This window comes from Hyla sarda, chromosome 6 (genome assembly GCF_029499605.1).
Source record: "Hyla sarda isolate aHylSar1 chromosome 6, aHylSar1.hap1, whole genome shotgun sequence".
NCBI classification, from domain to species: domain Eukaryota; kingdom Metazoa; phylum Chordata; class Amphibia; order Anura; family Hylidae; genus Hyla; species Hyla sarda.
This window is the reverse complement of record NC_079194.1, coordinates 240,145,963-240,164,197: the sequence shown is the minus strand read 5'-3', so window position 1 is coordinate 240,164,197 and position 18,235 is coordinate 240,145,963. Positions and strand designations below refer to the sequence as shown.

The 18,235-nt window shown below is 39.4% G+C and overlaps 1 protein-coding gene across 1 annotated transcript in view; it reads left to right on the top strand.

The window, feature by feature from the left end:
• The first annotated feature begins 2,529 nt into the window (after positions 1-2,529).
• The window catches only part of LOC130276848 (fatty acid desaturase 2-like), a 35,502-nt gene continuing 19,796 nt past the window's right edge, over positions 2,530-18,235 (top strand). Inside the window, exons 1-3 of the mRNA XM_056526781.1 lie at positions 2,530-2,662; positions 4,834-5,109; positions 15,687-15,797. Coding sequence (XP_056382756.1) covers positions 4,900-5,109; positions 15,687-15,797 — 321 coding nt within the window. The 5' untranslated portion in view covers positions 2,530-2,662; positions 4,834-4,899. The remainder of the gene's footprint in view (positions 2,663-4,833; positions 5,110-15,686; positions 15,798-18,235) is intronic.

The window sequence follows — 18,235 nt, the reverse complement described above, 5'->3', positions numbered from 1 at the left end:
AGTATACGGGTAATACCGTTCTGGTGATATATAACGTATCCGTGTAATACCGTTCTGATAATACAAAGTATCCTGTAATACCGTTCTGGTGATATATAACGTATCCGTGTAATACCGTTCTGGTGATACAAAGTATACGGGTAATACCGTTCTGGTGATACAAAGTATACGGGTAATACCGTTCTGGTGATATATAACGTATCCGTGTAATACCGTTCTGATAATACAAAGTATCCTGTAATACCGTTCTGGTGATATATAACGTATCCGTGTAATACCGTTCTGGTGATACAAAGTATCCAGGTAATACCGTTCTGGTGATATATAACGTATCCGGGTAATACCGTTCTGGTGATACAAAGTATCCAGGTAATACCGTTCTGGTGATACAAAGTATCCGTGTAATACTGTTCTGGTGATACAAAGTATCCTGTAATACCGTTCAGGTGATACAAAGTATCCAGGTAATACCGTTCTGGTGATATATAACGTATCCGTGTAATACCATTCTGGTGATACAAAGTATCCAGGTAATACTGTTCTGGTGATATATAATGTATCCGTGTAATACCATTCTGGTGATACAAAGTATCCAGGTAATACTGTTCTGGTGATATATAATGTATCCGTGTAATACCGTTCTGGTGATACAAAGTATCCTGTAATACTGTTCTGGGGATACAAAGTATCCTGTAATACCGTTCTGGTGATACAAAGTATCCGTGTAATACCGTTCTGGTGATACAAAGTATCCTGTAATACTGTTCTGGGGATACAAATTATCCTGTAATACCGTTCTGGTGATACAAAGTATCCGTGTAATACCGTTCTGGTGATACAAAGTATCCTGTAATACTGTTCTGGGGATACAAAGTATCCTGTAATACTGTTCTGGGGATACAAAGTATCCGTGTAATACCGTTCTGGTGATACAAAGTATCCTGTAATACCGTTCTGGGGATACAAAGTATCCTGTAATACCGTTCTGGTGATACAAAGTATCCGTGTAATACCGTTCTGGTGATACAAAGTATCCTGTAATACCGTTCTGGTGATATATAAAGTATCCGTGTAATACCGTTCTGGTGATACAAAGTATCCTGTAATACCGTTCTGGTGATATATAACGTATCCGTGTAATACAATTCTGGTGATACAAAGTATCCTGTAATACCGTTCTGGTGATACAAAGTATCCAGGTAATACCGTTCTGGTGATACAAAGTATCCGTGTAATACCGTTCTGGTGATACAAAGTATCCAGTTAATACCGTTCTGGTGATATATAACGTATCCGTGTAATACAATTCTGGTGATACAAAGTATCCTGTAATACCGTTCTGGTGATACAAAGTATCCAGGTAATACCGTTCTGGTGATACAAAGTATCCTGTAATACAGTTCTGGTGATACAAAGTATCCGTGTAATACCGTTCTGGTGATACAAAGTATCCAGTTAATACCGTTCTGGTGATATATAACGTATCCGTGTAATACCGTTCTGGTGATATATAACGTATCCGTGTAATACCGTTCTGGTGATACAAAGTATCCGTGTAATACCGTTCTGGTGATACAAAGTATCCAGGTAATACCGTTCTGGTGATATATAACGTATCCGTGTAATACAATTCTGGTGATACAAAGTATCCTGTAATACCGTTCTGGTGATACAAAGTATCCAGGTAATACCGTTCTGGTGATACAAAGTATCCTGTAATACAGTTCTGGTGATACAAAGTATCCGTGTAATACCGTTCTGGTGATACAAAGTATCCGTGTAATACCGTTCTGGTGATACAAAGTATCCAGTTAATACCGTTCTGGTGATACAAAGTATCCAGGTAATACCGTTCTGGTGATACAATGTATCCGTGTAATACCGTTCTGGTGATATATAACGTATCAGTGTAATACCGTTCTGGTGATACAAAGTATCCAGGTAATACCGTTCTGGTGATATATAACGTATCCGTGTAATACCGTTCTGGTGATACAAAGTATCTGTGTAATACCGTTCTGGTGATATAACGTGTCGTGTGGTCTATTGATGCTATGTATAGGGGTAAACGCAGCACGTGACTGGCAGGTCTCCGGTTCCCATCTCCTGAGGTAACCTGGCAGCTCATTGTGCGCTGTGCTCTCTGCACCTTCCCTGTAGCGCCCCCTATCAGTCTCAGTAGGACTGTTGTTCTTTGCGCTGTATCTCATAACATTCCTTCTATCCCTGCATCTCCATCAGCAGCTGCATATTAACCCCTCCTCTTCCAAATCCATTATCTTCCTAGTATAGTGACCCCCCCAATATCTCCTGAGCCTCCGTGCGCTGACTAAACCTCCTCCCCTCCTCTCCCTCAGGTTGCCGGGGGTGTTATCTGGCCCCCTCCCAGCCAAAAGGATAATTCCCTCACGTCCTCCAGCTTCGAAAGATCCACCAGGGCCAATGACGAGGAGGCTGCCCCCGGACCCCGGCCGCTGATTGGTCCTCTCTCTCTGCTGATTGCCCTGGAAACCCTAAACAGGGGAGAGGGGGGAGAGGAGGATGAGGAGGATGAGGAGGGGAGGAGGGAGAGGTGGGGAGGAGGGAGAGGTGGGGACTGCCTGCAGCCGGCTACATGTGGAGCTGCGGGGACTGACAGAGCAGCGAGGAAGCCTCCGGCTGAGTGAGTAGTAGCAGCAGGTGGAGGACAGGGGGGGACAGAGAGGCGAGGGTAATAATGGGGGAGGGGGCAATAGGCGGGAATACAATGTATAACAGTAATGTATAGGGTACAGGTGTCATAACTAATACAAAGGATAGAACTGTTATATCTACATGTATTGTGCATATATCACTTATATAGAGGTGTACTAGGATGTCTACTGGGGAGGGGATGTAACTAATACAGAGATGTACAGTATAACAAGTGGAATGTGGTTATATAAGGATATAGGTGTAATGTACAGTATACGGCTGGAATAGAGGGAGATGATGTAACTAATAGGGGGAATGGGGAGAACTATACCATATCATGCACAACTGTAATACACAATATACTGCTATATGATGTCACTGTAATACACAATATACTGCTATATGATGTCACTGTAATACACAATATACTGCTATATGATGTCATTGTAATACACAATATACTGCTATATGATGTCACTGTAATACACAATATACTGCTATATGATGTCATTGTAATACACAATATACTGCTATATGTCACTGTAATACACAATATACTGCTATATGTCACTGTAATACACAATATACTGCTATATGATGTCATTGTAATACACAATATACTGCTATATGTCACTGTAATACACAATATACTGCTATATGATGTCACTGTAATACACAATATACTGCTATATGATGTCATTGTAATACACAATATACTGCTATATGTCACTGTAATACACAATATACTGCTATATGTCACTGTAATACACAATATACTGCTATATGATGTCATTGTAATACACAATATACTGCTATATGTCACTGTAATACACAATATACTGCTATATGATGTCACTGTAATACACAATATACTGCTATATGATGTCACTGTAATACACAATATACTGCTATATGATGTCATTGTAATACACAATATACTGCTATATGATGTCACTGTAATACACAATATACTGCTATATGATGTCATTGTAATACACAATATACTGCTATATGTCACTGTAATACACAATATACTGCTATATGATGTCATTGTAATACACAATATACTGCTATATGATGTCACTGTAATACACAATATACTGCTATATGATGTCATTGTAATACACAATATACTGCTATATGATGTCATTGTAATACACAATATACTGCTATATGATGTCACTGTAATACACAATATACTGCTATATGATGTCATTGTAATACACAATATACTGCTATATGTCACTGTAATACACAATATACTGCCAAATGATGTCATTGTAATACACAATATACTGCTATATGATGTCACTGTAATACACAATATACTGCTATATGTCACTGTAATACACAATATACTGCTATATGTCACTGTAATACACAATATACTGCTATATGATGTTACTGTAATACACAATATACTGCTATATGATGTCACTGTAATACACAATATACTGCTATATGATGTCACTGTAATACACAATATACTGCTATATGTCACTGTAATACACAATATACTGCTATATGATGTCACTGTAATACACAATATACTGCTATATGATGTCAGTGTAATACACAATATACTGCTATATGATGTCCCTGTAATTCGGATGATATAGGTGAAGTGTAGCATGTAAAGGTTGTTAGATATAGAGAGAGATCTGTAGCATATGATATAGAGCTGTAATATAGGGTAAAGGATGTAATATAGAGGAAACAATTGTAACACTGTGGATGTAGGTGTAGTGTAGAATACACCGCTGGAATAAATATGTATGATAGCGGTTATAATACAAAGGGCAGAGGGAGGGAGAGGCTGTAGGTGTGATATAGAAACTAAACGGTTGTAATATGGAGGATGTTGCTGTAATATAGAAGCCATGTACAATGTGTAGCTGTTCTATATGGGATACAGGTGTGTGATATAGTTATACTGTAGAGCAGTGTTTCCCAACCAGGGTGACTCCAGCCGTTGCAAAACTACAACTCCCAGTATGCCCAGACAGCCAGCATGCTGGGAGTTGTAGTTTTGCAACAGCTGGAGGCCCCCTGTTTGGGAAAGACTGCTGTAGAGGAGGTGTAGTGTAAGCTGTAGGAGATGAGTGGGCTGCAGGATATGAGGTGCACTGGGAGGATCTGCTAATACTTCTCATCCCACAGAGTGAAGAGGAGGTGGAGGAGGAGAGGGCAGGTTGGCACCAAGTGTCCCCCCAGTAAGGATCTACCATGGGTAAGGGGGGACAGAATGGAGAGGGCTGCAGCAATGGCTGTGTCAAGTCGGAGCCCCACTACACCTGGGAAGAAGTGCAGAAACACAACACCGAGGCTGACAAGTGGCTGGTGATAAACCGCAAGGTGTACAACATCAGTCAGTGGGTGAGGAGGCACCCGGGGGGCATGCGGGTCATCAGCCACTATGCGGGAGAGGACGCCTCGGTGAGTGCCCGGATGCTGGGAGCATGGATTGCGATCTATCTCATATCTATCTATTTATCTCATATCTATATCTATCTATCTATCTCACATCTATCTATCTCATATCTATCTATCTATCTCATATCTATCTATCTCATATCTATCTCATATCTATCTATCTCATATCTATCTATCTATCTCATATCTAACTCATATCTGTCTATCTCATATCTATCTCATATCTATCTATCTATCTATCTATCTATCTATCTATCTCATATCTATCTATCTATCTATCTCATATCTATCTATCTCATCTCCATCTATCTATCTCATATCTATCTATCTATCTATCTATCTATCTATCTCATATCTATCTCATATCTATCTATCTATCTATCTCATATCTATCTATCTCATATCTATCTATCTCATATCTATCTCATATCTATCTATCTAATTTCTATCTATCTATCTCATATCTATCTCATATCTATCTATCTATCTCATATCTATCTATCTCATATCTATCTATCTCATATCTATCTATCTATCTCATATCTATCTCATATCTATCTATCTCATATCTATCTATCTCATATTTATCTATCTATCTCATATCTATCTATCTTATTTCTATCTATCTCATATCTATCTCATATCTATCTATTTCATTTTTATCTATCTATCTATCTATCTATCTATCTATCTATCTATCTCATATCTATCTATCTATCTATCTATATATCTATCTATCTCATATCTATCTATCTCATATCTATCTATCTATCTATCTATCTATCTATCTATCTATCTCATATCTATCTATCTATCTAATTTCTATCTATCTATCTATCTATCTATCTCATATATATCTCATATCTATCTATCTCATATCTATCTATCTATCTCATATCTATCTATTTATCTCTATCTAATCTCCATTGATATGTGCAACTATATATCTGCCATTGATATATATTCTACCTCTTTATGATTGTATTATCTAAATGTCTATCTATGATTATAGGATCTATCTATTTATCAATCTAGGATTATATTATCTATCTATGCTTCTGGTATCTATCTATGACAATTTTTTCCAACCGAGGTGCCTCCAGCTGTTGCAAAACTACAACTCCCAGCATGCCGAAGGCATGCTGGGAGTTGTAGTTTTGCAACAGCTGGAGGCACCCCAGTTGGGAAACAGTGATCTATGATAATAGGATCTATCTATCTATCTAGAATTCCATGATCTATTCTTCCAATATGTTTGTACCAGTGTCTATGATGCGTACATTGTGTTGCATGTTATCTATAGTACAGCTTCTCTTACATTGATGCATCAGCTTTGTTCACCAAGACCAAACACTTGGCAAATTCCTGAGTAATGTCCATTGGGACATATAGCGTTTGTTCCCTGCCATTCTTGTCCATAACCATGTTCATTCCCTGTGGCCGCAGTGTCATACATTACAATAGGAAGCCTCATGTCTTTCTCCTGCTCTATTATCTGTTTAAATCATTGTGAACAAATGATTTCTACCAGCAAATACATCACAGGGACTACAAAAAGACTAAATCCAAATCATGTTACAAAACCGGGCGCTGTAAAATAATTCAGAGTGTCCACTCCTCATTTGGCTATGACTTGGGTAATAGAAGCTTTTAAGTATCGTCTGGATGGCCGCTGTGTGTATCTGCACTGATGGCAATACTGACCTTGTAGGCCTGATCAGCTTCGAGGCAATGAATATGCATTAAAAGGAGTTTACAATATCGCACGCAAATGTTTCTAAACTGCGACAAAGTCTCATCTCTGACAAATCAGATATTAAGAGAGTGGAATAGGTAAAAATGCTGGACTTAAGAGGAAGAGAAATAGAAGGAAAAATGTATACAGTAAAATTAACTTAATTCAGCTGTAAATTGGGTTGCATTAGTTTAGTAAATTATCTACTTTTTTTCAGAAACAGCGCTACTGTTGTCCATAGGTTGACTTTGGCATTGCAATAAAGACTCATTTAAAAGGGTACTCCGGTGAAAACCTTTTTTCTTTTAAATCAACTGGTGGCAGAAAGTTAAACATATTTGTTAATGACTTCTATTAAAAAATTTTAATCCTTCCAGTACTTATTAGCTGCTGAATGCTACAGAGGAAATTCTTTTCTTTTTGGAACACTGATGACATCACGAGCACAGTGCTCTCTGCTGACATCTCTGTCCATTTTAGCAACCATGCATAGCAGATGCATGCTAAGGGCAGCATGGTGGCTCAGTGGTTAGCACTGCTGCCTTGTAATGCTGGGGCCTTGGGTTCAAATCCCACTAAGGACAACAATAAATAAAGCGTTTTTATTATTATAATAACGTCAGCAGAGAGAACTGTGCTCATGATGTCATCAGAGAGCATTCCAAAAAGAAAAGAATTTCCTCTGTAGTATTAAGCAGCTAATAAGTACAGGAAGGATTAAGATTTTTCAATAGAAGTAATTTACAAATATGTTTAACTTTCTGCCACCAGTTGATTTAAAAGGAAAAAGGTTTTCACCGGAGTACCCCTTTAAGTAAATGAGATGATGCTGCAGAGCCAGATGCCAAGTAAAGCCAACCTAAGGATATTTGGGAACTGCTTGCTCCCTAAGTCTAGCCCAGACTACAGGGAAAATCCAAAAATCTACAAGTTTCACATTTGTGTTAAAGGGGTACTCCGGTTTCTTTTTTGTCTTGTCCACAGTGCTCTCTGCTGACCCCTGATGCCCGTATCAGGAACTGTCCAGAGCAGGAGAAAATCCTCATAGCAAACCTATGCTGCTCTTGACAGTTCCTGACACGGACAGAGGTGTCAGCAGAGAGCACTGTGGACAAGACAAAAAAAGAAATTCAAAAAGAAAAGAATTTCCTCTGTAGCATACAGCTGCTAATAAGTACTGAAAAGATAAAGATTTTTTAATAGAAGTCATTTACAAATCTGTTTGACTTTCTGGCGCCAGTTCATTTAAAAAAATAATAATAATAATAATTTCCACCGGAGTACCCCTTTAAGGCAAAACATTTCCACCTACAAATCCATACAGCTCTTTACTAGTCTGTTAAAGAGGTTTTCCCAACAAGTTGGCTCCATGGCTTCCATAGACTCCAGTAGGAGACCCATTCCCCTTTCAGTTTTCGCCATCAAATCTTAAAGGGATACCCCCACTTGTTCTTGTAATTAGTGAAGGTTTCCCCTACTGTTTAGACACTTAAAATGTATCCTTTTACACTTAAAATGTATCCTTTTACACTTAAAATGTATCCTTTTCCAGCATCAGCCACTGTGTGTAGCACTGATTCTGGCCATTATATAACTTGTCTATGACATTTTTCACCAGTTTTCCCCTCTGCAGGCTCCATCTCTAGTTTCAGTTCTTTACTAGCTGATATTATGTCTCTTATATACTGCACACACATAAGAAGAGGTAAATCTCCCCAGTATCTCTAAAGTAAGCTCTAAAAAGTAGTAGCAGCATGGAGGACATATAGAGCAGTGCTGAACATAGTAGGACTGGGTTCACACTACTTTGTAGCTATACATTCCGTCCTTCCAGACATTTACTGTTATGTGAGACTTAAAAGTGCTCGAAACAAACTTTCCTCAAAACAATGACAACAAATCCAATGTATTCTTTGTGGATCATTCTTATTGTACATGACCCCTCTACAATTCTTGGCCTGTGGGCATGTCAGAGGAATCTACATAGTGTTACATATAAAGGCTGCGTCAGGCTGTAAATGAGTGAATCTGTAGAATCCCTAAATCTGTTTTATTTTTAGTATAATCTGAAGGCAGAAGCATTCTGTGTAGTGTAGTGGATATATGGAGAGAAGGACAAAAATAGGGGGCGCTCCCAAGGTAGAATGCAATGCTGAATCTGTTGTCAGATTTTGCTAGTTGCTCACAGATTGTAGTTAGGAGTTAAAAATAAGTGGGAGCGGCTGCGCTCCGACCGGGGCTGGGCTCTTATGCAAGAGACAATCAAGATAGGCAACTAGGAGCTACAAAAACCGGTCTTTAGGAGGCGCTGCTCACATAAGTGAAAGAACGGAGAGACTCAGGCCAGCACAGGACAAAGCTTGTTTAATTTGTAAAAAAGCAGACAACGCATTTCGGCACATACAAAGTGCCTTCCTCAGGTCCAAAACGTACAATGCAAACTTCTTGGATGGTATGCAGAGTTAGGCTGCTTTCACACTATAAAATTAATCCGTTTTAAAGATCCGTTTGATGTTCCGTTATGAAAACCCTGAAAATCGTCCATTAAACGTCCGTTAGAAAATCCCATTATAGTCTATGGGATTTTTACATTATCCGTTTTAATCCTTTATAGTCCGTTATTATTAACGGACGTTATTTTGTGACGGGAGAATGAACGGAAGAAATAGTGCATGCATTATTTCTCCTGTTACTATTAGAGAGGAGCGAACTTACAGTAAATTCGATTTGTCACAAACTTCTCGGCTCGGCAGTTGATGACTTATCCTGTTCAGCTTTCAGGTGCTCCGGTGGGCTGGAAAAGGTGGATACAGTCCTAGGAAAGAGTCTCCTAGGACTGTATCCACCTTTTCCAGCCCACGGGAACACCTGAAAGCTGAACTAATTTATGCAGGATAAGTCATCAACTGCCGAGCCGAGAAGTTTGTGACGAATCAAATTTACTGTAAGTTCGCTCATCTCTAGTTACTAACTTCCATCACAAAATAACGTCCGTTATTAATAACGGATTAAAACGGATAATGTAAAAATCCCATAGACTATAATGGGATTTTCTAACGGACGTTTAATGGCCGATTTTCAGGGTTTTCATAACGGAACATCATACGGATCTTTAAAAGGGATGAATTTTATAGTGTGAAAGCAGCCTTACTGGAGATGATCCTGTGTGCAGAGGTCTGCACACAGGATCATCACCAGTAACTCTGCATACTATCCAAGAAGTTTGCATTGTACGTTTTGGACCTGAGGAAGGCACTTTGTATGTGCCGAAACGCGTTGTCCGCTTTTTTACAAAATAAGCAAGTTTTGTCCTGTGCTGGCCTGAGTCTCTCCATTCTTTCACTTATGTGAGCAGCGCCTCCTAAAGACCGTTTTTTGTAGCTCCTAGTTGCCTATCTTGTGTAGTGTAATGTAATGACTGACGGTTATTGGGCCAGGTTACTGTAAAACATTCATGAGCTCAGCAGCGTTGGTGATGTAGTCATTTAGATGAAATTTCCCTCCTTAGAGATTCGCACTTGACAAAGGTCCAATTCTTAAGATCTTTAGCGAACTGTCAAGCGAAAAAAGTTCATGTATCATTGTTACCATAAAAAATATCTGAGGACATTTAAGGTTGTCATAGGCTCAGTTTCCACTTGTTTTTTTTTCTGGCAGTTTTTGGATATCTGCCACTGCAATTTTTGAGCCAAAGCCAGAAATGTATTCAAAAGGAATAGGACATATAAAGGAAGAACTTACTCTTCTCCTCCCTTATGAATACACTTCTGACTTTGGCTCAAAAACTGCAGTGGCAGATATCCAAAAACTGCCCCCCAAAAAAACAAGTGGAAACCTAGCCATACACATGTGAAAAGTTGTCAGTCAAATGCTAGTTCGGCTCACAGCTATCTCACCCTGTACACAAGAATACTCTGCTTGGCCATGTGTTGATGTGTTCAGTCTGAAAACGGAAAGGGGCAGTACGTTTCAATGGGGCACACACATTTGGCATAGAAATTAAATATCTAATTTAAGTAGTAAAGTAAAAAAAAAGATTTGTCGGAGAGGCTCCTGTCAGTCTAGTAATCAATAGACCGGAGCTGCCCAAATGACAATATATCAATATTTTATTAATAAACAATATATGATTCAATATTCATGACCCTGAGCCCCAATTTCTTTTCTTTTAAGTAGAAAAGTGTCTTACAACTATGTAAACCTTTACTGTTTTTTTTTTTTTTTTACATCACATTCTGAAAATGTGGTACATGGAGTCCATATATGTAATTTGATTTAAATTTCCCAGTGAATTAAAACCAGAAAATATAATAAAATACTTTTTTTTAGTCAGTATACACATTTGCATCAATTCGAGGAGGACCTTTCTAAGGGTACGTTCACACGCGCAGATTTTTTTAGCGGGTTTTCCGCTGCGTATTTGAAAGTGAGAGGGCTCTTCTCGGCTGACCGCAACAGATTTTCCGCGGCGCAATTTACGCTGTGGAAAATCCGCCACAGTCCCTACTGACTTCAATGGGTCTTGCGGCGGATTTTCCGCACTGTACATTCCGCCGCAGAAAATCTGCTGCGGACAGCCGAGAAGAGCCCGCCCACTTTCAAATACGCAGCAGAAAACCTGCAAAAAAATGTGCGCGTGTGAACGTGCCCTAAAGAGAACCTGCGGTCAGTGGAAAGTAGTTTTTACCATTTTATATCCTCAGGTGCCCTGATTCCAGTGATTCTGAGATAGGAGGATTACACTATTTGGTTGTCATTGTGATTTCCCCCTGAGTAGTCAGAGGGGTGGGAACTTAATTTCAATAAGAGGTGTAAACGCTAGATAATATGAGACTGAGGGGACGTGAATCGGGCACAGGGGTGTGAATAAAAGGGTGTGAATAAAGGTCACAGCCATCTGACTATTCGGGGAAAAGTGGGGCTAGGCAAGGAAATCCCCACCAATCCTGAGTACTTAGTCCCCATTCTCAGTGGGGTTTTGGCTCCACATGTGCAGCCGCTCCAATTCACATTATAAGCATCTTTTTTACAGAATAATGTTGCATAGGCTTATAGCACATTCATTCAGTTGGATTTTTCTGATGTGCGCTTTAGTATAGGACAATGGTTAATATATGGATCTGCTTCCATCATGTACTGTATGTTCTGTGTGAAGAACAATGCCACAAGGAGGGGTTTCTAAGCCCTCTAGTCTGATGTAGACAGCTGGCGTTACCAGCATGTGGGCATGGCCTATATAGAGGAGCGCCTCTGACTGTGGCTCATTGAGGACAGAGGCTGCGGAGAACTGCAGGGACGAGGTTACTGTAGTTCATACTGTTGCAGGCAACCAGGGGTCACTATCTGGCAGGGAAGCCGTTAAGGGCTGAAAGGAAGATTATAAAATCGATAAAACACCAGTGTGTAGAATAATATTACATCATATACTGCTATATCAAGTAACATAAGAACAATACATTTCAGAAATAAAATACACAGCCTCAACTGTATTCTGACCAATAAAACATCAGATGTCATTTCACACACTCAACATCATGTACTTATTCCTTGCTTCTTATGTTGTGCAAATATATTCTTTATGGTCTATTCACACGTACAGTATTCTACGCTGCGTTCTGTCATTCAGTTTATATTGAAATCTGACGCAGAAAATCCTGAGCATCAAATCTGCACAGAATACATTACGTGTGAATAGACCATTAGACTGGAATCATACACTTCAAATTCTTAGGCTCCTTTCACACTAGTGATTTCTCCATTATTGAAGTTCCGTCGCATGTTCCGTCACGATTTTAGGCAAAAACCCGGCCGTTACAAAACCCCTGACGGCTGAGACTAAATCGCATTGCAGTCTATGGGATTTTGTAACTGCCCGTTTGCACCCTTATATGCCCGTAATTCATGCCCGATTTAGTCTCGACCGTCACAAGTTTTTTAACGGCAGGTTTTTGCCGAAAATCGTGACGGAACATGCGACGGAACTTCAATAACAGAGAGATCACTAGTGTAAAAGGAGCCTTAGCACAGAAGGTTAAAGGGGCATCAAACATAAAGGTGTCAGCATGTAAAAATCCAGGTAGAGCTGCTGATAACACACATATATATATATATACATATATGTATGTGGATATTTCTTGAGGGTCTCAGACTTGGAGATGTATTAGATAATGTAATGATGATGGGGGTAGACATTGCTCCAGACTACCTGTCAGTCATCCCAAGCTACGTGAGCATATCTAATGGCACTCTAATTAACGAAGCAAACTTGCTGGTTGTGGTCTCTTAGGCTGGGTTCACACCACATTTTGCAATACAGTTCCCGTATACGTTTTCAATTAGAAAACCATACGGAACCGTATTGCAAACCGTATGTATTGACTCTTCATTGAAAACCATATGCCAAAAGATGCATCAGGTTGTGTCCGTTTTGCATCCTGTATAATTTTGGGCAGTTTTTTTTTTTATCCCGTACCCAAAACCATAGCCTACCACAGCTTTTGGGCCGGGTGAAAAACCGTATTGAAACGTATACGTTTTTTTTTTAACATGGGAGTCAATGAAAACCGTACAGAACCATATGTGCGTACGGTTCCATCTGGTTTTCACCATATGGTTTTTGACTATGCACAGTTTTTTTCTTGGAATTTCAATCAAACAAGTGAAACTTTATTCATAATAGAATGAAAAATTAAAAACTTATACGTTTTTTTTTTTTAACCGGACATCATTTTTCAAACTTTATACGGTTTTCAACAGTGTACAGATTAAAATTTGTACACGTTTTTATACAGTTTAGTCAGGTTGTGAGGAATCAGTTTTTTATCAAAAAACTGTGACGGCACTGTATTGCAAAAACATGGTGTGAACCCAGCCTTAGATTAGCTCGTGATGTAGTCACATTTTAAGAAAACCTTTAGGGCCTTTGTAAGTGTTCTTAAATACATCAGTAACTCAGTATTGTGATAATTTCTATATTTAGGTGTGTGCATGTAAAACATCAGTTGATGCAAATTTGCCCCAACCTACCATGTGTCAGCTAGTATCTTAATACCTTCTTATGTGGTAGAGGGGCAAATAAAGGTTTGAGTGTGACTTCTTTTAATGCATCCATTATAGTTCTGTCTCTGCAAACAATCTTAGGCTGCATTCACACTTTGTTTTTACATTACGGGTGCCGGATCCGTCTGGGGGAGGGGGAAACCGCTCCAGCCAAACCAGCGCTGAACTCCATTTACTTTAATGAGCTGACCGCCGTCAAACGGTGACTCCGGTCGGCTCATTTTTGACCCGTATCCGGTTTTGTGACCGGACCTAAAACGGTAGTATACTACGGTTTTAGGTCTGGTCAGGAAACCACATACGGGTCAAAAATGAGCCGATCCGGAGTCACTGTTTGACTCCGGTCAGCTCATTAAAGTAAATGGAGTTCAGCGCTGGTCCGTCTGGGGTACGGGAGCGCCCAGTTTGCCCCTCCCCCAGCCGGATCCGGCACCCGTAATGTAAAAACAAAGTGTAAATGCAGCCTTAGTCTTAGGTGATGCTTAAAGCGTACCTGTCAGATCCAACAAAGAATATATATTAATGTTATTCAGCACCTAATCCTGACCATGTACCCGTAATTTGTATGCCTCTATCATCTATATTTATTATAAAAATAACTCTGTTCATTAGCTCACAGTGTTAGAAATCCTCTCAGGGGAAAGTCCTCTAAACGTTCCCTGTGGTATCTGACACCAAGACATTAGCAGAAAACCTTTTAAATCCTGTAAGTTGTGAGGTGCTACCCCCATGGATGGGACTTGCTTTTCCAGCACATCCCATAGATGCTCTATCAGACTAAGATCTGGGGACATTGGAGGTCATGTCACCACCTTGAACTCTTTGTCATATTTCTTCAACCATTCCTAAACAATGTGTGACAGGGACATTATCCTGCTGAAAAAGGCCACTGCCATTAGACATGTTCCAGTTCTGATGTTCCCATGCTCATTATTCAAACATTATTCAAGAGGTGAGCATGGTCCGATTCTATGTCTACCCATCTCAGCACTATTTTAGCAAATATTCACTTTTCCAGCAATTAATTCTATAGTATCTCTTCCATGTGATCAGGCCAGACACGGTAGTCACTACCCCCACTAATCTCAATGACCCCTGGGCTTCCATTAACCTGTTGCAGGTTCACGGTGCTCCTTCTTTGGATCTTTTTTCATAGGTTCCTACCACTGCATACTGGATACACTCCACAAGACCTGACATTTAGAGACGTTCTGACACAGTCACATAGCCCCCTTTAAATTTACTCAGATCCTTGAACTTGCCCATTTTTCCTGCTCCCAACACATTAACCTTTAGAGCTGACTGATCACACACTACGTAATGTATTCTACATCTTGACAGGCACAACCTCATGAGATCATGGATGTTATTCCCTTCTTTGTTCATACCATCAAAAAGCAACAAAACTGCTGCTAACATGACTAAAATGGGGGGTAATTTGGGCTTGTAATTTGTTGCTTACATTTGGGAGTCTCAGACAGGCAGTGACTCACAGTACTTGAGTCAGTATCACCCACCTCCACTCTTATATCTCAGAGCTGCATAGGCACATAGTGTGTGTACGTCTGATGAATGTTAGTGTCTCACGCTCTTTGTTGCCTAGCCGGCTGTAATCTCCCACGGACATCAATCTCACACTTCAGCTAGTCCTAGACATGCTCCATTATTTACTGTACCTATATTTATAAGAGATCAGAAAACCCTATAAATAATAATAAGTGCTTAGCATTGCCGTAATTCCTCATTTGCCATATTTTAATGTCTGACCTCTTTATATTTTGTTTAGGAAGCTTTTCATGCTTTTCATCCGGATCTTACTTTTGTGAGAAAATTTCTTAAGCCACTGTATATTGGTGAACTGGCAGAGAATGAGCCTAGTCAGGACCGAGGTAAAAATGTGAGTATGTAACAGATTTATCAATTAATTCACTTTATTACTATCATTAGCAAAGGCTGCATTCACACCACGTTTTTGCAATACAGTTCCCGTATCAGGTTTTTGATGAAAAACGGATTACTCAAAACCGGACTAAACTGTATCAAAACGTGTGTACAAATTTTAACCCATATATACGGTTTGAAAAATGATGTCCGGTTGCGTCAGTTTTTCAAGAAAAAAAAGTATACGTTTTTAACTTTTCACTCCATTGTGAATAAGTTTCAATTGTTTGATTGAAATTCCAAGAAAAAAAAACTGTGCCAAGTCAAGAAGCGAATAGTGAAAACCGGATGGAACCGTACGCACATACGGTTCTCTACAGTTCCCATTGACTCCCATGTTAAAAAAAACTGTATACGTTTTCAATACGGTTTTTCACCCGGACCAAAAACCGTGGTAGGCTATGGTTTTGGGTACGGTAAAAAAATGGACAAAACCGTACAAGATGCAAAACGGATGCAACCGGATGCATCGTTTGGCATACTGTTTTCAATGGAGAGTCAATGCATACGGTTTTCAATACGGTTCCATATGGTTTTCAAATTAAATACGTATACGGGAACTGTATTGCAAAAACATGGTGCGAATGCACCCAAACATATTATTGCACTGATTTCATCAACTGGAGGGAGTGCCTACAAGCTTGTGGCATAAGAATCAAGGCCTCACACACACAGTATGGTCAAATGGAGAGAAACAAGACAGCAGGATCAGACTACAAAGTGTTTGTAGTCTGTTACCATGGAGATACATCAGCATAAGAGCTGTAAGCACAGATGACAGGAAACTGATTATGAAGAATGTTAACTAAGTTGCCGAATTCCCGTAGACTTTATACCTCTTGGTGGTCAGCCATTAACTCTGTCAGTAATAGGCGGGCTCTCCAGAGAGAAGGCAGGGACGGTGTATTACCATCCCTGCCTTCTCTATTACTGTATATACAATGCTTAATGAACGCTGTGTATAAATATCAATGGACGGTAGTACTCCTTCCTGCTTACCAACCAGGCGATCATTTGCTCACCAGTACCAGGTATCTCCAGGTATCTTAGAAGACTCAGATCACCTCTGCATATATCTCATGTCAGGGGGCTATATTTCCACAGTAACCGGGGCTTATACGTCAACATAAAATAAAAAATAAATATTAGAGAAAAAAAATCATACATCCCAAACTACACCCCCTAGTCCAGCCCCCTATACACACCCTCTATATAGTGATGTCCATAATGTAAAGGGGACACAATGTAAAACATTATTTTAGCATCACTTTGGGGGATATTTATCAAAACCTGTCCAGAGGAAAAGTTGCTGAGTTGCCCAATCAGACCAATCAGATCGCTTCTTTCATTTTTCAGAGGCCTTTTCAAAAATAAAAGAAGCGATCTGATTGGTTGCTATGGGCCACTCAGCAACTTTTCCTCTGGACAGGTTTTGATAAATCTCCCCCTTTGTGTAATAAAGCCTGATGTACCACTGAAAAAATGGTACAACAATTATTTAAGTGCCTGAACAAGAAGTCGCTTTATAGCTTCAAATCTGCAAATACTAAAAAAATCTGTGTCTGGTTGAGAAGTTGTTTAAATTTTCATTCTAGAAATGTTTTGGGACAATGAAAAGAAAATTGGTTGTAAAGATGTTCATAGCTTTATATCATTGGGTAACTGTACTACTTTTCCTTTTCCCTACAACATGCCAGAAAAACATGGATATGTTTGGTGGCATGTTGTAGGGAAAAGGAAAAGTAGTAATGGGGGTAATTCTGTATATTAAGATGTTACCCTGTGATTTCAGACCTGTTAGAATGATGCACCCAGTACTTATGCACGTCTAGGAGGAGCAACTGGTATTAATAAGAAGAAAATGTAACCAAAAATAGATCTGACGTACAGAAAAGGGGAAGTGGGTATAAGTGTAGATTAAAAAGATATAAAAATATGTGGTAGAAACAGCAAGTGAGGAGGTTCAAGTATCTACACATCTCTACAAAGAGAAAATGGGCAAAGCACTAGTGCAGTGTAGTTGGAATCGGTTATATTTTTATACATGGTGGCCCTGATTTACTATTGTAAACCTGGCCTGTTTTGTCGGGTTGTTTGCCAGATTCTGTAATCAACAAAATCCCTGAGGATTCCAGGGCATAAACATAAACAACCTGTCTGCACCAGAATTTGTGTCAGACTTTAAAAAAATCTGACCATTTTACTGAGAAAACCTAAAAAAGGGGTGTGGCTGTCGGGAATAGGGGGCATGGTCTCGAAAAAGGGGGCATGTTTACTAAGGTTTCCACTGAAAATGTGGTGGATTTGAGCTGATGAAAACCCCACAGATCAGAGCATGTGTAAAAAAAAGCAAAATGAAGGGAAAAGTGCAAAATGTAGGGAAACCTTAGTAAA